At 44.1% G+C, this 25,421-nt stretch overlaps 1 protein-coding gene across 9 annotated transcripts in view; it reads left to right on the top strand.

Moving 5' to 3' along the window:
* The first annotated feature begins 417 nt into the window (after window positions 1-417).
* PARD3 (par-3 family cell polarity regulator) overlaps window positions 418-25,421 on the top strand; it is a 901,610-nt gene continuing 876,606 nt past the window's right edge. For all 9 annotated transcript variants that reach the window (XM_082258262.1, XM_082258264.1, XM_082258261.1 and 6 more), the window contains exon 1: window positions 418-670. In XM_082258262.1, coding sequence (XP_082114388.1) covers window positions 551-670 — 120 coding nt within the window. In that variant the 5' untranslated portion in view covers window positions 418-550. The remainder of the gene's footprint in view (window positions 671-25,421) is intronic.

Raw genomic sequence — 25,421 nt, 5'->3', positions numbered from 1 at the left:
GGAGGATTTAGTAACTCTGGCAACCAATCAGCTTCTATCTGCAGCTTTTTCAGCTATGCTTGGAAAATGAAATCTAGAAGCTGATTGGCTGTCACGCACAGCGGTACAGTCTTAGTAAATCCCTCTCAAACAATCACAAGTTTTTTTTTTTTTTTTTCTTCTTCCTATAACCGCATCCCGAACTCCTATAGTAGTCACAGCGCAGCCCAGAATCCGCTTATATCACCGCCGTCTGCCAATCACCTGCCACTCTCCGCTATGCGGGCGGGACCCCGATCCGGTTGGGATATCTATAGGCGGAGCCGCGCGTCCTTTAGGAATCCTGGCGTGTGATTGGCTAAGACGCGGCGCTGGCGGTCAGACAATCCTGGTGGATGGGGTGGGAGGAGTGGCGCATTTACATGCAGGAGGGGAGGAGGGAGGAGGAGGAGGTTGCAGGCCCCGCACACATCGGAGGATACGGAGGGAGAACCGGAACCCTGGATTAACCCCTGAACAGTGGGAGCGCGGGGAGAGCAGGGCGGTCTGCAGGCTCCCCCAGGGCGCCACCATGAAGGTGACGGTGAGCTTCGGGAGGACCCGGGTAGTGGTGCCCTGTGGGGACGGCAACTTGAAAGTTTCCAGCCTCATCCAGCAAGCGGTGACCAGGTACAAGAAGGCCATAGCCAAGGTGAGTGAGGCCGGGGGGAGAGAGCTGAGCGCCGCCGGCATCCCCTGGACTTCCCTGGGACTGTGAGGTGTCCGGACACCCCTATGTTTGAGGGGTGGTCCCGTCCGACTTGGCTTGTACTTATTGCTGGAGAGTCCAACTAGCTGCCCCCGGAGGGGGGGAAATGTGTTGTGTAGAAGAGCACCAACCTGTATCAGTGTGAGCATGGGACAGAGCAGTGTGTCAGTGTTTACTTTCCCAGGCTGGCTGCTGTGTGTACTGATCGGTGTGTGTGTGTGTGTACTGATCGGTGTGTGTGTGGGCTGTCACACCAACATTTCCAGGATCTCAGCTACTGGGACACAGCACTCTACACATACACTGTACGATCTCCTCTGCTTTACCACAACTCTGTCATATGAAGACACCACCACACAATCCTTTCACTTATTATTCACACCAGCCAGCCCTCACACTACATAGTTATTGGTAGATCTAAAGAAGATTGCACAATCTGATTGTATGGTGGGCATACATGCGCTGTGCAATCTGATTGTATGATGAGCATAGATGCGCTGTGCAATCTGATTGTATGATGAGCATAGATGCGCTGTGCAATCTGATTGTATGATGAGCATAGATGCGCTGTGCAATCTGATTGTATGATGAGCATAGATGCGCTGTGCAATCTGATTGTATGATGAGCATAGATGCGCTGTGCAATCTGATTGTATGATGAGCGTACATGCGCTGTGCAATCTGATTGTATGATGAGCGTACATGCGCTGTGCAATCTGATTGTATGGTGAGCATACATGCGCTGTGCAATCTGATTGTATGGTGAGCATAGATGCGCTGTGCAATCTGATTGTACTATTTAACCTCCCTGGGTGGTTTTACCCCCTTAATGACCAGACCATTTTTTGCGATTTGGCACTGCGTTACTTTAACAAAAAATTGCGCGGTCGTGCGACGTTGTACCCAAATACAATTGATGTCCTTTTTCTTTCCCACCACAAACAGAGCTTCCTTTTGGTGGTATTTGATCACCTCTGCGATTTTTAGATTTTGCGCCATACACAAAATAGCGACAATTTTGAAAAAAAAAATCAATATTTTTTACTTTCTGCTTTAAAACATTCCCAATAAAAAAACGTAATCAATTTTTTTTTAATCAGTTTAGGCCAATTTGTATTCTGCTACATATTTTTGATAAAAATAAATTCCAAAAAGCGTATTTTGGTTTGCACAAAAGTTATCGCGTTTGTAAACTATGGGATAGATTTTTGGACTTTTTTTTTTATTTTTTTTTGTTTTTATTAGTAATGGCGGAGATCAGGGATTTTTAGCGGGACTGCGGCGGACAGATCTGACACTAAGTGACACTCTTTGGGGACCAGTGACACCAATACAATGATCAGTGCTAAATATTATGCACTGTTACTGTATAAATGACACTGGCAGGGAAGGGGTTAATACTGGGGGTGATCAAGGGGTTAAGTGTGAGCCTAATTGTGCTTACTAACTGTGGGGGGGATGGGCTCTATGACAGGCACACAGAGATTGGTGATTCAGCTTAGCTGAGACACACAGGGTTATTATGCCTGTCTGACAGGAGGGGCGCTTGCTTTGTTTACATAGACAGGCGGCTCTGCTGTCAGTTTCCCCAAAGATGGCTGGAGGCCGGCAGCGATCGTTCCCGCTCCTCACGCGGACTGGCTCCTGCTATGTCTGATCACAGCGGGAGTGCGTCTCCGGCGGTGCACAAGACCGCTTGCACATAATCGCGTATATCTAGGTGATTATGCTCAGCCGAGCCGCCCTGCCGCAGTAAATCTGCGTGGGGCGGTCGGCAAGTGGTTAAACACTCGAAGCGCAGGCCGAGTCTGACACTTCTCTCCTACGTGTAAAAATCTGTATTTTGTTTGCTAGATATTTTGAACCCCCAAACAGCAGAGACCCTAGAGCAGGGGTGTCAAACTCCATTTCATTGCGGGCTGCGTCAGTGTTATGGTTGCCCTCAAAGGGCCGCTTGCATCTGTAAGACTAGATGTACAGAGCACCCCCCCCCCTTACATCAAATGTCAAGAGCCCCCCACCATCAGAAGTCAAGAGTCCCAACCTTTCCATACATCACAGTGCACCCCTCTTACCTTGTGCTGCTGCTGGGAGCAGAAAGTTCAGGGTCTGGAGGAGGACCTGAGGAGGGCTGCAGTCTGCTGAATGGTGAGACAAGGGGGGTGCTGTGGCTGCACAGAGAGAGTTGCAGAATCTGTAGGAGGAGTTCTGTCCTCTCTGCTGCTGACTTCTGAGACAGGAAGGCAGAGATGAGCCTCTCCATGGCTGCAGAACGAGGGTACCGCAGCTGCAGTAGAGGTGCGAGGGCCACATGAAATGACCTGGAGGACTGGATTCGGGCCGGGGGCCTTGTGTTTGACACATGTGCCCTAGAGAATAAAATGGCGGGTGTCGCAATTTTTTAATGTCACATGGATTTTTAAATTTTTTAAGTTTAAAAACAAACAAAAAAAAAAAAAACTTTGATGAATTTTAATGCCCAAAACACAATATATTACCCAATGTTTTGGTAAAATATAAAAGATGATGTTACATTTAATAAATAGATGCCAAACGTGTCAGACTTGGCTTTTAAACTGCGCGCGCTTGTGGAACCGCACCAAACTACGGTACTTCAAAGTCTCCATAGGGGACGCTTTGAATGCTTTTTACAGGTTACCAGTTTAGAGTTACACAGGAGGTTTGGCGCTAGAATTATTGTCTTCACTCTGAGGTTTGCGTCAATACCTCGCATGTCCTGTAAATGCTGACTACATACTGACACGGTACCGACAAGTGTGAGCACGGGTGATTTACATTTTTTTTTTTTTTTTTTTTTTTTTAATTTACATTTTTTTTTTTTGTAATTTTACGCTCTTTTCATTTTTATTTTCTTATTACTTTCTTTTGCTATCACAAGGAATGAACAACATCCCTTGTGATAACATGAGCAGTGGCTGGTCCTCTTCACTGAGACATCTGGGGTTAAAAACCCGTTGTGTTAAAAATTCTGCTTGCTGCATTTTTGGTCAGTTAAAAAAAAAAAACATCCCAAAAACGCACCTCTGAGTTGAAATACATTGAAAACACATCAATAACGAACTCGGGGTACATTTTTTATGCAGTTTTTGAGTCGCTTGACCTATGAAAAAACACCACCATAAGCACAGCAAAATCGCGTGCGTTTTCGGCGCCATTAGATATATTTATCTATCGGCAAAATGCTGAAAACGCCATCAACCGACACCCCTTACCTTCATAGACGGTGTTTTTGGTAAAAGTGAACTAAACCTTTTAAAGCAGAACAACACAGCATCTGAGCACCACAAACCAAAAACACGGTTTAAATAATTTTTAATATTCAAAACTTACTCCCCCCCCCCCCCCCCCAATCCATCTCTCCAAGCTTTATTTAGTTGGGAAATCACTTTGAAAAACACCCCTCTAGCATTTCTGACTTTTGCCATCTTGAGTAAAGATAGATGATCTATGTAGCATTTACTTCATGGAATCCATCTGCCCTTAGCTCAGGCATGCATGCATGCAGGAGGGTGTGCTTAGCTGATGAAATGATTAAATTGGGTATATAGCAAGATGAGAATGGCCTGTCTGAGCGACTAGTGATGGTTTCCATCATCCCAGGTTGATCGGTTGTAGTGGGGGGGGGGGGGGGGGGGACCATTGTACAGATGTTTTTTTTTTTTTTTTTTTTCCCCCCCCCATCTTAAGCTATTTTCAAACACTTGTGAGCACAAAAGAAGAGCTGTGCTTCTATCTGATCAATGTATGTAAGGTGTGGATCAAAACTTGGGACATTAATCCAATTATGTTTGCAGTGCAATCCACTTTTTTAGTTGTGTTTATGTGGTTTAGATTGTGTGTATTTTTTTAAGCACGGTGTATGGCCACCTTACACAGAGATTGTATAATGAGATGATGTATTGGTGGCGGACCATACAATATCCAGTCTGATATGTGGGAGAATTTCTTTTCCAGCTGCTGATTGGTTAGGCTGGGATAACACCTGTGTGTTCTTTCTTGGTTTCCACTGAAATCAAGACGCCTCTCCATGCATGTGCTAAGATGTGCATCAATGTGCTTTACAATGTGTGATGACCTTCAATGCAAAATGCATTGCAATGCACGTTAAAACACACAGCAGTGGGAGTTGTTGCACTGACATGCTGCATTTTCTCATTTAGGTGGGCAGTGAGCAGGGGGGTAAAAAACACAGCTTAATTGCTTGCTTTTACCACCTCCCCCATGTGAATGAGCCCCAATGTAGATGTAACCCCTAGTTGAATGACATTTATTTTAGGGCCTATTTACACACAGTGTTTTGATATGGGGTTTTTCTGCACTGGAAGATTGCCAGTCATTGCTAGGGCACATAGAAACCATTGTTCTCTTTGTGCCCCATTCTCCCTGCAGTGCAGTCCCAGGGACAGTGCAGTAAGCTGACATGCTGCATTGTGTGCCACCACACAATAGTGAAACGCACCGCTCTGCAGTACAGTGACAGGAATGAAGTGTTCCTTTGTCCACTTCAATAAAGTTGCCCCCCTAAAAAAAGAGGGCGGGGGGGTAAATGTTGAGGCTCTGAACTGTGACCCCTCACTGCAGCCGAAACTGACAGCTGCAAACAACTTAAACCCCACTAGTTTGAGCCCCTAGGGGTCCGTTCACCCACTAAACCGGAGCGGTGTATTTGTGGATCGCTGTCCATTTTAGGCCGCAATGATGTGCAGCAGGGTGCAGTTTGATGCATATTTTACCACATCACCACTGTTCCATATTTTTTTTGGCAACTTTATTTAAAGCGAAGTTAATTCATGTCCCTGCACAGCAGCATGGTTTGTCGCACTTCTGTTCGGTGACATGCGGTGCCTGCCTGTGCTCTGCGATAAAGTGCAGCATGTCTGCTATTTATTGCAGCTCATCAGTTTGCCCCTCGGGGATTGTTTTCTATGTGCCCCTAGTGGTGACTGACATTCTTCCAGTGCTGAAAATGCCAGTCCCTGCACTGTGTGTGTATGAGCCCCAACACACCACATATAATAATTGCCATGCATGTCTTCACGTTCTGCATCTCTGTGCTGCTGATCTCCTGCAGCCTCTTCCTGTCTACATGAAAGCCTTCCAGTGATGTCAGCGTGGTATTTCTCAGAGCGCGTTTCATCATGGTGACAGCAGCACGCCATGCAATGTGCGTCAGAATGGTTGCTGGTTGTCGTTATCAAAAGCCTGTGTGATCGGGAGACCAGTTGGGAGACCGGACAGAGTATTGTGCAGATTTAAAAGTATAAGACGTTACTTTTCACATGCAGTGTATATATGATGGTGATTAAGGTTGGATATACCTTAACCACTTGTTGACAATCACCTGCTTTGTCCCAGGCTGACAACCTTCTGATCATGTGACCAGTGTAGGAGGAGATCACAGCGTTCACATGTTAGAGAAGCTGTGCCACCTACCGGCATTAAAGTCCACTAAAGGGCTGTTGTGAGATTAAAAATAATAAACATGTTATCCTTACCTGCTCTGTGCAGTGGTTTTGCACAGAGCTGTCCCAATCCTCCTCTTCTCGGATTCCCCACTGAGGCTCCTTACCCCTCCCTTCTGCCAAGTGCCCTCACAGCAAGCAGCTTGCTATGGGGCACCCAAGTGGAGCTGCTGCTCTGTGTGTCTCAGCCCACCTCCTCTCTCCTCATTGGCTCACTGACAGCAGCGGTAGCCAATGGGGAGGGAGAGTCCTGGACCGCTGAGGCTCTCGTGCAACATCGCTGGATCCAGATGGGGCTCAGGTAAGTATTAGGGGGGCTGCTGCACACAGAAGTTTTTTTATCTTAATGCATAGAATGAATGAAGGTAAAAAAAAAAAAACAAAACCTTCTGCCTTTAGAATCACTTTAAGGCCCCTTTCACACATGTCCGCTTCGTTGACAGACTGTTTTTGTCAGCGGGGATCGATCTGCCGATCCCCGCTGAGCAGGCGGATGACAGCTCCGTCTCCGCTCTGTGTGCAGAGAGGGAGGTGTCGGATCCCCGCTGCCCCCTATGGAGGAATCTGATGTGAACGGACCGCCTGTCCGTTCTTATCTGATCCTATCCACCAGACGGATGGAAAATAGGGTTTCCATCCGTCCAGATTTGACGGACAGGATCAGATGTACGTGGACATGTCTCCGCTGACATCCGGTGCCCCATAGGGATGCATGGGGCATCCGTTCAGATCCGCCTGAAAAACTGACAGGAGGATCTGAATGGACCGTTTGTGTGAAAGGGGTCTAAGAGTTAGTAACATTTTAAAATGAATATCCGCTGTGTAGTTTAGTCATGCATATGTAAATATTATTGTTCTAAAGAATGCTGATGACAATACTGAATCCAACTGGCAGCTAAGGAGGCTTTTCACCATACAGTCAGTCACTGATGATTTCTGGGTCAGACCTTTCCAGCTGCCATTCAGATATCGGGGACACTTGGCAGCTGTGACATTAGGGCCTTGGTTCCTATGGGGTTTCGTTGGTGTAAGCACTGATCAGCATACATCTGGCAGAGTGTTTATATACAGGACAGACCTTTACCTTTTCAGCATACCTCCTGTTTGATGGACAAGTAGAGCGATACATGTCTGCATTTTTGGCTGTTACCTTCTGACATGTAACACCATGCTAGCATACTTAACCCCTTCTGCTACTCAAATACTTCAAATGACTCTGGTTTCTGTTTGGGAGAAGGCTTTGTGTGGGAATCAAGTACTTTTATAAATATGATGAGAAAAGCAGTGATGTACAATAACGTGGATCAGTGAATTACATATGACTTTGGTTTTGTTTAGTGCCCCCAATGTTGTATTTATCCAGTAAAGCAGTGCAAAGTGCACAAACACAATAAGGAGAGGCTGTCACCGTGTGCATGAAGGGAAAAGTGTGTTTATCTCTAGAAAGAGCCCCCACCTTACACCACAGACCCCCCATATACTCACCCATCCCATTCCCTCTCTGCAGCTGTCCACAATACCTGACACTTTGAGGAGCATGTGACCAGCACCCCTGTGACAGATCAGGTCTATCAGGCAATTACATGAATGGAGGAGTGTCATCAAAGCTCCCCTGGGTTATTAACACCTGTCATTTCAGAGCCAGCTGTGGAGGAGTGGTGTGGGATTGCTGGGAAGCTGGGTTGGAGGGCCCTTTTCTGAGACCCTTTCATTTTCCATTGCAGGGTTCCAGTGTCTTTTTAAAGCAGATTTTCATGTAGTGTGACCAGCAAGGTCTTGTAGGCAGAGAATAATAAATGCCTAGTACACACGATGAGAAAATCGGATGAAAAATACAACTTTTGGAGCGATCGGCTGATAATCTGATCATTAGTACACAGCTTGTGAGAGCCGATCATGACATTTCATGCAAAAATATCCGGAGGGACAAACGCCAAAATGTTTCTCCTACAATAGAATGAACGATTTTCATGTAATTCTAATCTTTGCAGGAAAAAAATTGTGTGAGCAATACGATACATTATATCACTTCTGAAGTTGTATTCTGTTGTATGAGAATTTTCATAACTGGAGTTACCTGGTTTTCATTTTTAGACCAGCATGATAAAAAAATAAAGAAAAATTGACGCTCATTTATGTAATCTTATTATGTGTGCTAGGCTTTACACCGCCATTCTGTATCCTCTGCCAACATTGTCCTTTTCCAGTAGACTTCATCCCCTATCCAGATTTATGTGGCTGCTGTCAATCACCAGGAAGGGGGGGAGGGGAATACTGGCTGTGATGTGTGTTCAGTGTTTCCCTCCAAAGTGCCAACACTATTATACAGGGGGAAGGGACTCCATCATTGTACAGCCTTGTAGTATGACAATGTCTTTTGAATTTCAAAAGGTCCCATGCAGTGTTGTCACCCTAAAACTGGAAGAGACCCATGGACAGTGAAACTGGTAGGATGAAAATGTGCGTTGGAGAGCACTTCACTCAATAAGCATAACATGCATTCTACTTTATGGAGTAAACTGTGTGTATATCTTAATCAGCGCAACTGAAAATAAATATTTTTCAACAAAATTTAAGTTGCAAAAAATCCAAAAGTAAATTGTGAGATGATTGCTGCCAGTACTCCAAAAAGGTGTATTCGCCTCACCTTTTAACCACTTAAGCCCCGGAAGATTTTACCCCCTTCCTGACCAGGGCCTATTTTGCGAATCGGCACTGCGTGACTTTAACGGACAATTGCGCGATCGTGCGACGCTGTACTTAAACGAATTTGACGTCCTTTTTTTCCTACAAACAGAGCTTTCTTTTGGTGGTATTTGATCACCTGTGCGATTTTTACTTTTTGCGCTATAAACAAAAAAAGAGCGTCAATTTTGCAAAAATAACAATATTTTTCACATTTTTTTTTTATATGAAATTCCCCAAAAAAAAATGTAAATCAAATTTTTTTTATTTTAGACCAATTTGTTTTATGCTACATATGTTTGGTAAAAAAAAATCGCAAAAAGCGTATTTTGATTGGTTTGCGCAAAAGTTATTGCGTTTACTTTTGTGTTGTGTGTGTGTGTTTTTTTTTTTTTCTTGAGGTACTGCGACATTGCGGCGGACAGATCGGACCCTTGACTGACATTTTTGACACTTTTGGGGTTACCAGTGACATTACTACAGTAATCAGTGCTATACATACACACTGTTACTGTAATATGACACTGGCAGTGAAGGGGTTAACTTTTTTTGAGAGGGAGGGGTTATGTGTGTCCCTAGGGGTGTGATTCTAACGGTGATTGGCTGTGGCTTGAGGTGTAGGAACAGTGATCAATGGTCCTACATAGTAGAACCTTATGATCACTATTCATACACAGGGGAAAATGACAGGTGGCTTGTTTACATTAGCTGCCTGCCTTTCTCCCGCTCGAACGGATGATCGCGAGTGACCGGCGGACATCGGGTCCACCAGGGCACACGCGCCGGGGGGTCCCTGACCGAGCGGGAGCGCGCTCGCTCCCTAGACCCTCACAGGCTAGCGACATGGCCCTAAGTCGCTTTGCCTGTGAGGGGCTGACTGCCGACGTAAATCGTCGTGCAGCGGTCGGCAAGCGGTTAAATACTAATAATATCAACTTAGTGCAGCGCATTCCTCTATATGAATTATTAGTTCAATTATGTGACAAAAAACAACAAACCATATCAGTGAACAAATAACCCTACGTAAATATCCCAATAAGGCCCCATTCACACTTGTGCGACTTCAAATTCGCACGATTTTTACCGTGACTTTGTTGCCGCGATTTTGATGCGAGTTTGAGTGGGCTTATAATGTCTTTTCCTCAAAACACATCAAAATCTGCCAAAAGTAGTGCAGGGACTACTTTGAAGTCGGTGCGACTTCAAGTCGCACAGATATTAATGGGGCTCATTGGAAATAATGGAGAATGATTTGTCATGCGATTTTGCAGTCCCAAATCGCATGACAAGTCGCACAAGTGTGAAAGGGGCCTAAGTGAAAAATTTAAAAAAAATCCTAACGAATGTTCCAAATTCTTGTGCAAACTGTGCAATAAAATAGTAAACCAATAAATCTACACAATGTCCAAACAATGAAAACCATCCAATAAGGATGAATAAGGGTCCTTTCACATGATGCGCAGTCTGTTCTCTGCTCAGCGGGGAACCGCCGATCCCCGCAGAGCAGGCATGTGACAGCTCTGTCTCCGCTCTGTGTGCGGAGACTGAGCAGTCAGATTCCTTGCTGTCCTCTATGGGGGAATCGGATGTGAACGCACCACCTGTCCGTTCTCATCCGATCCGCTGGACGGATAGAAAATAGGGTTTCCATCCGTCTGGATTTCATGGACAGGATTGGAATTGGATAGCAGTGGGTGTCAGCGGAGATGTCTCCACTGACGTCTGCTGCCCCATAGGGATGCATGGAGGATCCGATCAGGTCCGCCTGAAAACTGACAGGCAAATCTGATCGGGGATCATTCGTGTGAAAGGACCCTTAATCCTTCTAATGAGTTTTATTGCCACCTCTGTGTATAACGATCAACTTAAATCAAACAGGTGCTCGTGTAATCCACCACCAGTGATTCTTAGCAGCTCACCTCCAACTTTGACTCCTGTTTCACCAGAGAGTCAAGATACGCTGTTCCCTTTCGGGGTTATGTGGAGATCTGTACGGATGGATATCCTTGGATGAATCACAACCCCGCTCTTTCCTTATTGCGGTGCTCACCTATATTATCGGCCATATAAGACCAAACACATACCATCTAGTGCTCACTGTAAAAACACATTTTATTGTAAAATCTAAAAATGGCTCACTCACATAAAAAAGTACTGCAGGCCCTGCCAGCTGTATAAAGCACAATCCTATATCCACCGGCTTACCGCCGTCTGGAAGGTAATCATCACGGAATAGCATCGGCTGTCAGTACCTAACTCCAAACGCGTTGCGCCCTTGTATAGACTTCTTCAGTGATTTTTTTTTGATTTTTCAATAAAATTCGTTTTTATGGAGAGAACATTAGATGGTATGTGTTTTTTGTCTTATATGGCCGATAATATATGCGAGCACCACATTAAGGAGAGAGCAGGGTTGTGATTCGTCCAAGGATATCCATCCATCTGTACAGATCTCCATGAAACCCCGAAAGGGAACAGTGTATCTTGACTCTCTGGTGAAATGGGAGTCAAAGTTGGAGGTGAGCTGCTAAGAATCACTGGTGGTGGATTACACGAGCACCTGTTAGATTTAAGTTGATCGTTATACACAGAGGTGGCAATAAAACTCATTAGAAGGATTAAGGGTCCTTCTAGAGAGCACTGGTGGTGGATTACACGAGCATCGGTTTGATTTAAAGCGGAGTTCCAGCCATTTCACTCACCTGTCCAACGGTCCAGCGATGCGGCCGCCCGAAGCCTCGATCCTCTCCCTCGGCGCTGGCATCACTGCTGTGGGCACCCGGCTGTGACAGTTTGCGGCTTCACAGCCGGGTACGCACTGCGCATGCGCGAGTTGCGCTACGCGCCGTGATTGGCCGGCAATCTTCTGGGACCTTTGACATGTCCCAGAAGATTGCAGGGAGGGAGGGGGAGAGGAGAACTTCCGCTCAGGGCGCCGCGGCGCTCCGAGCGGAAGTGGGAGCGGGTACCTGTCAAAACTAGGTACCCGCTCCCCCCCCCCCCCCAAAAAATGACATGCCAAATGTGGCATGTCGGGGTTAGGACCACCTAAAGCGGAAGTTCCACTTTTGGGTGGAACTCCGCTTTAACTTGATAGTTTTACACAGAGGTGGCAAGAACTCTTGTTTTAAGGATCTATTCATCTTTATTAGATAGTTTTTTTTTATTGTTTTGGACACTGTGTAGATTTATTTGTTCAGTATTTCATTGCACAGTTCGCACAAGAATTCGGAACGTTTGTTCTAAGGCCTTTTTGAATTTTTCACTTATTGGGATATTTATGTAGGTTTTATTTGTTCACTAATATTGTTTGTTGTTTTTGTCACATAATTGCACTAATTCATATAGAGGATTGCGCTGCACTAAGTTTATATTGATAACGTTTTGTGTTTACCTATACATACCGTTTAACCATCCAGTATCCAGCTTACTTGAGACTAAAGAGTTGAGTATAATATATTGGTGTGTTAGGGGGATGCCTTTAGAATAGTGTAGTATAGGCTTATTTCTCATAGCTGGGTGTAGGTCGGAACACGCCATTCTTTGTATCAATACATAAACTTGAAACTTTAGTTGATAAAATAACATTCTATCACTTCCTCGTTGAGTATGAGCCTCTGCTTTTTGTAAGATTACTTTGTTATTGATGTCTTACATTGTATGTGTGTACAGTCCAGGAATAAAATAGTTACAAAGTAAGGTCATTAGGTTGCTGTGAAATGTTTCATATTGGTTGGCGGTGAGTCCCCGCAGTGTTTTCTTTCTCTAGTATGTTACATTGCTGTATAGCAAGCCTGCTATGGCCCTATTCTTCACCATAACTAAAATGTAAAGTACAAGTGCACTCTTTTTGCACCCTTTAAGAAAAAAAACAAAAACTTTTTAGCAGTGCAACATGAACTGAGCATGTGCAGAGTGCCCCCACGGCGCTGTTCAGTCAGGAGATGGATTGGGGACAGTGGAAAAAAGGGGAGGATCAGAGAAGACTGGATCGAACGGATTAACCCCTTAGGTACCACAGTGTATAACAAGCATGCGTTACTGCGTATGCAGACTGATTTTACTGTTGTGGGTTTAGTAACACTTTAAGTGAAGAAGTCTTCTTTGAGTTCTGTATTGAATTCAATAGTAAGTAGCCATGTGTGCACTGCAACCCAGTTCCCAAGGAGGCATAGGCCACAACAGTAGAAGCCAGTGATAGTTGATCTGCGAAACAACAGCAGAAGGGTGCACTGACCTAGTGCATTACCACTAAAATAATTTATTAAAAATGAAGACAACATAAGTTCTACTCGCAAATGCATGATTTATATACGCATGTCAAATAAGTGGAACAAGTCTCCTCCAAGACTGCTGGGATGCACCGATGATGCCAGGAGACCTGGTGGCGTCCGTGTATGCTTGGTTGACTTGTTTAAAGGGAGAACCCTTGGCAAAATAACTAATGACCCACCACAGGCTTAATTGGGTAGATCAATCTAATCCATACAGCCCCCATTCCTCTTATTGTTGTTTGCAGTTTGTTTGGATACCCACGGTCCTACGGGGGCAGCAAGACCATAGGTTATATCAAGGATCACATACACCACTTGCCTTCAGACATACAGCGCAGGAGAATTTCTGTTTTGAATAGTTGATCTGCGGCCTGTGATTTGGCATGTAGGATAATGAGGAGGATGACCAGGGGACATTGGTCTTCTGGTGTATAAAAGACTGTACATTATCTGTAAAGCAGAAAAGCATTGTAACACAGAGATACATTGGGATCCATGAAAAAAATGTAAAGTCTGTTCTTGTAGTTTTGTTAGCAATAGTCTGCCGCCTTATGAGGCATTGCATTTAGTTTTAAAAGTAATGCAGTGTATTTCACCAGTTTAGTCTTTACATTTCTGCATCCCCTTCTTCTTTTTTTTTTTTTTTTTTGGTTAAGGGCTAGTCCATCCATGACTGATTGAACCGTCAACAACTCTAAGATAATATCAATTTCACATTCTATCTGCATTCTGCATGATCGTAGCACCTGGGGTCCCGTGTTTCTTCTGGAGAATGCCGCAGTGGTGTTTTCTATCATCAAGCAGCCAAATTCACACATTGGGGCTCTTAGACACATTCACTCATATGGTTCTATAGAGAGAAAATGGAGATGATTGGTCCTAATTAGAAGTTTTCCCCCAAATTATTTATTTATTTATTTATTTATTTAACACCGAGTAATCTTAAGAAATAATACTCCATCTCCCTACCGCACACAATAATTCAAGACTGCGTTGTCCAAGAAATCCCTAAGCTGTGTCGTCCTCCCTCTCAGACACACAATACAGTAAAGCCATATTGATCAGTTTTCATGTCCCTGGTCATGTATTCTTTTGGAACTCTTGTTCCATGAATGATGAATGCCGTTGTAATAAATATCAATAATTTAATTCAAGAGTGCCATGACATGTATCCAGAAACTGGAATAATAATATTTTATAAGGACATACCAAGTCCCTGAGCTCTATATAATTAGACATCCTTTTTTCCGTTCTCATGGCAGTGTTTGAAAATCTGGTAAAAGGTAAATACACTGGTGGGGGATTGCGCCAATTTTTAACTTCACCTAAATGTCTTTCCTAGTCACCTTCCCTTTTTTTTTCCCTCCACACAATTAGTTCAGCGTCTGAAACACATTTTGTCTGAACTTTGACGTGTGGGGAAAAAAAGAAAGATAAAATTTGATTGGGTCCTATGGGAAACGGCACAGGTTGAGAGTGAATTTGTCTCAGATGTCAAACCCCACCCCCACATTTTAAATCTACAGCAGGGAACCATTTAGTGAATGCATTGAGAGGAATGGGTGCCTTATCTTTAAAGCGGTTTTGTTTTTTTGTTTTTGCATTCTCTGCAGTAAGATATATATAAAACCCTTCTGTGTTCAGCACCCTCAGCCCCTCATTATATTTACCTGAGCCTGATCTCCCATCCAGTGCTGTGCCTGAGCCTGATCTCCCATCCAGTGCTGTGCCTGAGCCTGCTCTCCCATCCAGTGCTGTGCCTGAGCCTGCTCTCCCATCCAGTGCTGTGCCTGAGCCTGCTCTCCCATCCAGTGCTGTGCCTGAGCCTGCTCTCCCATCCAGTGCTGTGCCTGAGCCTGCTCTCCCATCCAGTGCTGTGCCTGAGCCTGCTCTCCCATCCAGTGCTGTGCCTGAGCCTGCTCTCCCATCCAGTGCTGTGCCTGAGCCTGCTCTCCCATCCAGTGCTGTGCCTGAGCCTGCTCTCCCATCCAGTGCTGTGCCTGAGCCTGCTCTCCCATCCAGTGCTGTGCCTGAGCCTGCTCTCCCATCCAGTGCTGTGCCTGAGCCTGCTCTCCCATCCAGTGCTGTGCCTGAGCCTGCTCTCCCATCCAGTGCTGTGCCTGAGCCTGCTCTTCCATCCAGTGCTGTGCCTGAGCCTGCTCTTCCATCCAGTGCTGTGCCTGAGCCTGCTCTCCCATCCAGTGCTGTGCCTGAGCCTGCTCTCCCATCCAGTGCTGTGCCTGAGCCTGCTCTCCCATCCAGTGCTGTGCCTGAGCCTGCTCTCCCATCCAGTGCTGTGCCTGAGCCTGCTCTCCCATCCAGTGCTGTGCCTGAGCCTGCTCTCCCATCCAGTGCTGTGCCTGAGCCTGCTCTCCCATCCAGTGCTGTGCCTGAGCCTGCTCTCCCATCCAGTGCTGTGCCTGAGCCTGCTCTCCCATCCAGTGCTGTGCCTGAGCCTGCTCTCCCATCCAGTGCTGTATGCAAGAGCAGGATGGAGCCCACATAAGCTTGCTATGGGGGCACTTAGCTGAGGGGAGGAAAGCCGAAAAAAGGATAAAGTCGGCTCTGTACAAAACCATAAAGCAGGTGCACAGGAAAGGTAAATCTAACATGTTTATTTTTAAAAACGTATGTTTACAATCACGAAGGCCAGTCTGGTGCTGAAATCTCCATTCCTCTGTCCTATACAGCTGAGTGTTTTTAAACCATTTACCTTAAAGCGGAGTTCCGGGCACAGATGTCATTTTTTTAATGAACATACCCCCGGGACAGTCAGGGCTAGCACATTCCACAATGGCTAGCCTCTGATCTGTCCCGGTTCGCACTTACCTTTTAGAAGAAATACTTACTTAGAAAATTTCTTCCACAGCGTTTCCATCTCTCTTGTGGGCAGCTGAAGCCGGCGCGGTCCTCTTCTGCGTCTTCTTCCGCGTCTTCTTCTCCCAGAATGCGCCGCACCGGCCCCTCTCGTCCCTTCCGGCGCGGCGCCGCATTCCTAAACAGCTTCTGGGCATTCCCAGAAGCTGTTTAGCAGGGGAATGCGGCGTCGCCCGGAAGTGACGAGCGGGGCCGGTGCGGCGCATTGATTCCTGGGAGCGATGACGTTTAGCTCCCAGGAATCATCGCAGCGCAGGAAGTGACGGGGTGAGCCGCGGCTCCGAGGGAGGAAGCAGTCAGAGGTGAGTATTTACGATCTTCAATAAAAAGGTGAGTAAACAAAAAAAATAAAAATAACTATCCAATTCCTTTTCAGGTCAGGTCTACCTAGCGGAGGGGCACAAAAAAAAAAAATCGTTTTTGTTCCCCGGAACTCCGCTTTAAGTGCCAGGTCACACTTGTGCGATGCGGGAAGGCTGCAAATTTGCAGCCTGTTCCCGCATCTCAAACGCACATCTGGCAGTTCACACTGCCATATGCGATACGCAGGGGGTGTCAATGAAATGTTAACGACACCCCCAGTTTGATCGCATATCGCAGTGCGATCTGACAGTTCGCACAGGATCGGATCGCACTAGTGTGAACCACTGTGCGATCCGATCCTGATGCGGCTGAAAAAAAGGGTCATGTGCGACTTTTGTGCGGGTGCAGTGCGAATTTAGCCATATAAAGTGTATGGCTGAATTCACACTGCACCTCCGATCGCATGTAATGAAGAAGCAGTGCTCTCCGATATTACATGCGATCGCCGCACACGCAATAGTGTGAACCGGCACCTGTTGGGGTTGTGGGTGGTTAGGAAAGTCTGAGTTATTGCACTAAAGATGTACAGATCTTCAATAGATATGACTTTGTGTTATGCAGAACTGCTATTCTGTACTATTTGTATGTTACCTAAATATTGTACCTGCTTTAGTCTCCCTTCACATTAGATGCGATGTGGTGCGAATTCACAGCAAATTCGCTGTGGATCCTTGACTGCATGAATTCCGCAACCTGTTCATGTGGAGTGTATGTTAAGGTAATGACACCCTGAAATCAGTCTGCAATTTGCAGAATCAGATTGCATGGATGTTCGCTTCACACCCATGCAATCTAATTCCAGTGCGGACAAAAACAGGGTCCTGAATGAGTTTGGTGCAAATGCAATGCGATTTGAGCCATACAAATTAGTGGCTCAAATTGCACCACAGAGACAGCACATGTTATTCGCACAGGAATGTGCTGCAATTCATGTGTGAATTACATGTGGTGTCCCGCACCGCATCATTGTGAACCCGGGCCTAGGGAGAATACAGAGTAGACCTTGGTAGTTTGACATAACCTTTTATTTTTATTCTTGTGTGGTTGTAGTCACTGGTACTGAATCCTCACTTCACACATCGATTGTTTTTACCAAATGCTTGCTTGGTCTTTCCCTTCCCTTCCTTTTTTTTTTTTTTTTTTTCGTCCCTTCTTTTTAGTTATGGATTTGATACCTTTCTGGCCTTTATCTCCAGCATATGTTTTTTTCTGACTTTGTGCTCCCACAGTAATATCTTAGTAATTATAGTGTACAGTTTTGCCTGCAAGATCTTGAATTTCTGCAAGCAGTAAGCGGTGAGGTCACAGTTTTGTGGTGGACAAGCCACGAAAATCTAGACGCAATAGTCCCCAGTTCCTGGAAATTGGCAGACTTGGTCTCTTTTTTTTCTTTCTTCTGTAGTTAAGGACCAATTGTTAGTGCTGGCGAGGGTATTTTGTCTGGTTTAGAGGTTTATATATGAGGAACAGGGACAAAATTTAGTAGTTGAATTGTGACTGTGGCTATCAGATGGTTTGTGTGATGGAAGCTGTGATAGTTACTGTTGTAGCCAGTTGGATGTCTCTTTTTTTTTTTTTTTTTTTTTTTTTTTTATGAATTTTCTTTTTCTTCCCCAAGGACAAGGTTACATGTACTTTGGTAAAACAATTAATATAAAACACTCCTAAATGTTTCTGTAAATAAGTGGAATGCGCTGCTCATTTCTCAGTTCTAAATGTGATGCCTCCTGCACTCCTAATGCCCAATTTCATAATGAAAGGCTGCCTTAATGCACTGCAGGTAGTCACAGTAAAGCAGTATTAAACCCCAAACTGTACCTTGTTGCAGCTTAAATAACCTCAAATGTCCTTGCAATCTGCAGCATTTGCAATCTTAACCACTTAAGCCCCGGAAGATTTTACCCCCTTCCTGACCAGGGTTTTTTTTTTTTTTACTGCGTGACTTTAACGGACAATTGCGCGGTCGTGCGACGCTGTACCTAAACAAATTTCACGTCCTTTTTTTCCCACAAACAGAGCTTTCTTTTGGTGGTATTTGATCACCTGTGCGATTTTTTTTTTTTTTTTTTTTTTTTTTTTTTTTTTTTTTTTTTTTTATCATGCGCTATAAACAAAAAAAGAGCGTAAATTTTGCAAAAATAACAATATTTTTCACTTTTTTTATATAAAATTCCCCCCCCCCCCCAAAAAAAAAATGTAAAAATCAAAATTTTTTAACATTCTCGGCCAATTTGTTTTATGCTACATATGTTTGGTAAAAATAAAATCGCAAAAAGCGTATTTTGATTGGTTTGCGCAAAAGTTATGGCGTTTACTAACAAAGGGAAAGATTTTTGTCATTTTTGTTGTGTTTTTTTTTTTTTAACGAGTAATAGCGGCGATCTGCGATTTTTTTTTTTTTTTTTTTTTTTTTTTTTTTTTTTTTTTTTTGCGACATTGCGGCGGACAGATTGGACCCTTGACTGACATTTTTGACACTTTTGGGGGTACCAGTGACATTACTGCAGTAATCAGTGCTATGCATATGCACGGTTACTGTAAAAATTACACTGGCAGGGAAGGGGTTAACTGTATTGGACAGGGAGGGGTTAAGTGTGTCCCTAGGGGCGTGATTCTAACTGTAGTAGGACAGGGCTACTAATGTAAAAACAGAGATCAACGGTTCTACATAGTAGAACTGTCTGATCTCCATTTTTACACAGGGGAGAATGACAGGCAGCTTGTTTACATAAGCCGCTCCGCCTTTCTCCCGCTCTACCGACAATCGTAGTGTGACCAGCGGACATCGGGTCCGCCGGTCACACGCATGCACTCCTCCGTGAAGGAGCCGAGGCGGGTGCACGCTCGCCCGCTATTGGCTCAAAACCCGGTGACAGGCGAGCGATGTAGACCTACGTCACTCTGCCTGGCCGGGGCTGACTGCCGCAGTAAATATACTGTGCGCAGTCGGCAAGTGGTTAATGACATCCCAAATGTAGGTTGCAAACACTGCGTTTGCCTACACGGAATCGCATGATACAAAACTATGCGATCTGGTTGCAATGCTTCCCAAAATTGCTACATGCACAATTTTGGTGCGGATGCAGTGCAATTCGAGCCCATTCAAAATTAATGGGCTCAAATTGCATTGCACCGCACTGAAACTCCCAATTCCAAATGGATCAGAGTGTATAAGAATCCTGGGCTTCTCAATCCAGAATCCAGATGGTGACCACTAAAGCCACACCAATACACACCACCCTTATTTGAGAGGACCCTCCAATTTATAGAGCGGTCATGACAGAATTTATATGAAGGTTTTCTCCAGTTGTAATTCCTTGAAGGTATACAAGCACCCAACCGCAAATGGTGCCAGGTCTTCCACTTTAGCAACTACCGCAATCCTCCTCCATAACCTGTGACTTCTAGCCGTTTAAACATCCAAAGTGTGCAGCACCAATAAGTAACTTGATTTATTAGATAGATTTGCACTTACAAAATGCAAATCCTAAAAACAGCGCTGTGTTGAAACAATGCTCGGTAATATTCACATCTAAGATGGCCGCCAAGCGGCACGCAGGTAGGTAAAAGAGAAAACCCTGTCAGGTCTCAATGGGAATTTCCCTTCACTTTTCCTGTGAAGACAGCAGGAACAAATCTCCAAGGCAAGTGTCCCCAAGGGAAGATTCCTGTTTTATTGGCAACTCAGCGTTTTTGGATTTCTCATTTCTTCCAGTCTCAGTGGCACCAGGACAAATAGAAATTGTGAATATCTATAAACGGGGACACAGACCTCATTCAAAACCTGACGGGTTCTAATCCTTCTCCACTGTACCTAAAAATAAGACTTTAGCTATGCTTTCATGTAACTGCCTACAGTTATAGGATGCAGTTCTTTGGAAATGCATTAATTTAGGCCTTGTTTACACCGGATCATTTTCAGCTCGTAAAACGCTCATCTCTGAAATCTCAGAACTCCCAACAAGCAAAATCCCATTCATTTCAATGGCCCCTTGTAACATCTGAGCATTTTGTCGCCTAAAGCAAAACGCCTGAAGCTCAAAGTACATGAGATTCTTTATTGGCAGATTACCAGCATTTTTGTTCGATGTCAATGCCTGCCTCCAAACGCCTGAAAAACACCCAAAAAAAGCCTGAAAACGATACGTTCAGGTGTGAAGGGAGCCTCAGTGTTACTAAACCCCGGACCCTGGTCTCCCACAGTACACAGAACATGGAACTGCAGTCGTTTTAGAAAATATAATCTGCTAAATAAGTTTTCTCATTGGCAGTATATAATGGTCTTATGACTTCTATCGGTGTCTGGTAAAGCTCGTTGGAGGAGTTTTCTATTTCCTCTGACTGTCCTATGAGGCTGCATGAGCCCTGACCCTCTGTCTGGATGGTGCTGATCACATGCACCCTCCCAAGAAGAAGAAAAAAAAAAAAACTCTAGTGATGCACACCAAACTGAGCATGTGCAGGGTGATTTCTAGGGCTGTGTTCTATCATGAGATGGATTGGGGACAGTAAAAGAAGGGGAGGATCAGAGAAGACATGATCAAACAGCCTTTTTACACAATAAGTAGGATTAACCCCTTAGGTCCCACAGTGAGTATAACCAGCATGTTTTACTGCTTATAAACACTGATTTTACTGGTGTGGTTTTAGTAACGCAATAAAGTAAACCCTGTTATGAGAAGAACATGGGGACTGCCGTTGTAGACTTCCTTTTTGAAAATAGATTTATTTATTGTATTTATAACAGGTACTTGTATAGTGCTGTCAATTTACTGAGATCTATAAATCTGTAAATAATATTTAGGTAAAACATGGAAGGCATATGTAAAAGTCTAATTTAACCACTTAAGGACCGGAAAGGTTTTACCCCCCCCCCCCCCCTAATGACCAGGCCATTACTTGCGATACGGCACTGCGTTACTTTAACTGACAATTGCATGGGTCGTGTGATGCTGTACCGAAATTTCCTCCCCCCCCCCCCCTCAATTATAGCTTTCTTTTGGTGGTATTTGATCACCTCTGCGGTTTTTATTTTTTGTGCTATAGACAAAAAAAGAGAGACAATTCTGAAAAAAAAAAAAAAACTTTTTACGATCTGCTATAAAACGTTCCCAATAAAAAAAAATGTAATTACATTTTTTCATTATTTTAGGCCAATATGTATTCTGCCACATATTTTTGGTTTAAAAAAAATCCCAATAGGTGTATATTGGTGTAAATATCCTAATAGGTGTATATTAGTGTAAGTATCCCAATAGGTGTATATTAGTGTAAATATCCTAATGGGTGTATATTAGTGTAAATATCCTAATAGGTGTATATTAGTGTAAATATCCTAATAGGTGTATATTAGTGCAAGTATCCCAATAGGTGTAGATTAGTGTAAGTATCCCAATAGGTGTATATTAGTGTAAATATCCCAATAGGTGTATATTAGTGTAAAAATCCCAATAGGTGTATATTAGTGCAAGTATCCCAATAGGTGTATATTAGTGCAAGTATCCCAATAGGTGTATATTAGTGCAAGTATCCCAATAGGTGTATATTAGTGCAAGTATCCCAATAGGTGTATATTAGTGTAAGTATCCCAATAGGTGTATATTAGTGTAAGTATCCCAATAGGTGTAGATTAGTGCAAGTATCCCAATAGGTGTATATTAGTGCAAGTATCCCAATAGGTGTAGATTAGTGTAAGTATCCCAATAGGTGTATATTAGTGTAAATATCCCAATAGGTGTATATTAGTGTAAATATCCCAATAGGTGTATATTAGTGTAAAAATCCCAATAGGTGTATATTAGTGCAAGTATCCCAATAGGTGTATATTAGTGCAAGTATCCCAATAGGTGTATATTAGTTGGTTTGTGCAAAAGTTATTGTGTCTACAAACTAGGGGATAGATTTGTCATTTTTATTTATCAGCGTTTTTTGCGGGACTGCGACATTGCAGAAGAGAGGATACCTAACTGACACTTTTGAGGGGACCAGTGACACTAATACAGTAATTGGTGCTAAGAATATGCCACTGGCATGGAAGGATTTAACAGTATGGGGGGGGGGGGGGGATGGCGCTGCCTGAGGAAATAAAGGGTGTAGTTTTTCTCTCTTGGTTGACTATTTCCTCTATAAAGGGAAGGGGTTAACACCAGGGGTGATGAAGGGGTTAAGTGTGTTCCTAGGGGGTGCTTTCTAACTGTGTGGGGGATGGACTGACTGGCTGAGCATGGAAACCTCTGTTCCTAAATAGGAGGAGCACAGGATCCCTGTGTTCGTCTCTGGCAGAACAGCGATCTGCCTTGTTTACATCGACAGACCGCCATTCTGTCTCTATGGGGAGCGACCCGCTGATTGACTCCCCCTCTGGCCAATTGGTGCGCCCCCAATATCTGTTACATGAAGTGACGTACAGGTACATCGTTTCGCGTAATAGAGCCGACCTTGCACAGTAAAACTACTGTAGCTGGTCAGTAATTGGTTAAAATGACTTTCCAGTAGAGGTTGCAATGATAAATGTGTTCTGATTGATGCACCGTTTTCCCTCTAATTTCTTTCTAAGCATAATTTTCTAATTGAAGAAAGTGTGGTGTGTAATGCAGCATGGCTGTCCTCAGAAATGTGCCTTTCACTGCTTGTAGGGCAGGAGAAGGTGAGTAATCTGCATTATTGCTGAGTCAGCACTATTCCTTGTATGGAATGATTTTAGTCTGTAGCACCCAAGTGATTGTTCCATCCCAGAACTGTCTGTTTATTTCCCCTAGGTGACTGCTGCACCACTATGAACTGCTGTCAGCTCAGCAGCTGAATGCGGGTGTTGATGCCGAGTTGGGCTTTGCTTGTATGATGTTGCTTCATCACCATGGTTTTCATGTAGCCATGCTGTAGTAATCCTCAGGGATGGAGAACTATTCATGTTACCCATACTTACTCATATCTTCCTGGACTGGAGTGGTATGACCCCTGTTCTAGGACAGTGCTGAGCAGGGACTTAACTCATTGATTGCAGCCAGGCCTCTTGGGGAATTAACAGATCATCCTCCCTGTTTGAGCACAAGTCAATGAAATTATTGAACGTTTTCTTAGCCAAGGATTCCCAGAGGGCCTTAGTTGTTTCACAGATCTATTGTTAATTTCTAGCACAGCCTCTGATGGATGTTGCTTCAGAAGTGTTACTATAAGCCACTGGTAGGCAGTTGGTTGTATTAGCACTGGATAAATCCTGAAAGGCAGGTTGTCAATGAGCCTAAAGAAATGACAGCCAGCAATAAACAAAATATTTATTTTATGATTTATTTATTTTTTAATAATTGAAAAATAATCAATTTAAACAAAGATTCAGGTATTTACAAAGTTAATGGTGTCAGGTCTGGTGTATAGATTGTCAAGAACGATCCGATCAGATCCGCCTGTCAGTTGTTTGGGTGGATCTGATCGGATGCTCCATGCATCCCTATGGGGCAGCAGATTTCAGCAGAGACATGTCTGACACCCGCTGCTATCTGATTCCGATCCGGTCCGTGAAAGCAGGACAGATGGAAACCCTATTTTCCATCCGTCCAGGGGATCGGATCGGATGAGAGCAGACAGGCGTTCCACTCTCATCCGATTTCCCCATAGAGAGCAGCGGGGCTCTGACACCTCCCTCTCCGCACACAGAGCGGAGAGGGAGCTGTCACCTGCCTGCTCAGCGGGGATCGGCGGATCGATCCCCGCTGAGCAGCACCAAGTCCACCAATGGAGGCGGAACGTGTGAAAGGATCCTTAGGCACTGTTGTCACTAGTGTGGCATTGGATGAATAAAGTCTCATGACAATTCGCAGCCCATTGATTTCAATGGCACCCGTTCCAATCTATGCGACTAATGCCTCGTACACACGATCAGATAATCGTACATAAAAAGTCGCTTTCAAATTGATCGCATGATAATTTGATCATTAGTACACAGCTTTCGACGGCCGATCACGACATTTCCTCCAACAAAATCCGAAGGGACAAACGCGAAAACTTTTGACGTACGATAGCCTAGCGAACGCCAATCGTTTAATCAGTATAGTATGCGTCCGCTAAAAATCAATAAAGACCACGCATGATCAGAAACATGAAAATAACCCAGGAAAAGCCTGGCGCCATTGTTTGTTTTTGTTTTGCAGTATCTGATACGTAGCTACGCAACCAGGAAGCTTTTCGAGAGTCGTACCAAAGAAAAAAAATCATACGTTTTAGTACGCATTCTTGAATTCAATATTAGTATCCTGCAACAAAATGTGAAGGATAAGTCGTCCGATTATCTGATCATGTGTACAAGGTGTGTTACAGCTGCTGTTTTTGGCTTCAGGTGTCCATGCGCACACAGGCTTTTATCAGCGTTTTTGATATTCGCGTTTTCTGGCTGGAAAAATACCCCAGAACTAGTGGGTTTGAAGAGTTTTTCAGCTTTAAAAATACTCTAACTCTGAAAATAGCTTAAAAAAAAAAAATTTGGCTGTTCTGCGTTTGAGTGGTATTTGAGCCATAAACTTTTGTGGGGGGAATAGTTTTGCGGTAAAAACGTTACTGCAAAAACTTTTCACAGCTGTTGCTACTGACGTTTTTATAGCTAGCAGTGTGCATGAGGCCTAAAGTTGCAGCAACTTTGAAAAGGTTCCAGCGCTACTTTTATGAGACTTTCTTGCGACTTGATTGCCAGAGAGTAAAGTTGCATCTGAATTAGTGCGACTTCAGAGTCTCACTAGTGGGAACGGAGCCTAAAAGGTTTGAGATTTATGTGAGACAGATTGAAAGGGAAAAAAAGTCAAAATATAAGAGTAGGTGTAGTACTTATTTCATAAGTTCAGCTTGTCTCAGTACTCTCTTAAAATCTATTCTTCTATTTATTGGCAATCAAATGGGTAAAGCAATATTTACAGATTTTGTGAAATTTTGGTGTAAATTCTCAGGTTTTTAAATCATTTTGTGATCTGAAGTGTTAGGTGGTGAAGGGGCTGCTGGGGTTTTCTAGTTAGTAGATATAACAAA

The sequence above is a fragment of the Pelophylax lessonae genome (assembly GCF_965119305.1).
Source record: "Pelophylax lessonae genome assembly, chromosome: 5".
Taxonomy (NCBI): domain Eukaryota; kingdom Metazoa; phylum Chordata; class Amphibia; order Anura; family Ranidae; genus Pelophylax; species Pelophylax lessonae.
The sequence above is the reverse complement of the archived record's forward strand: the minus strand, read 5'-3'. Positions and strand labels throughout refer to the sequence as shown.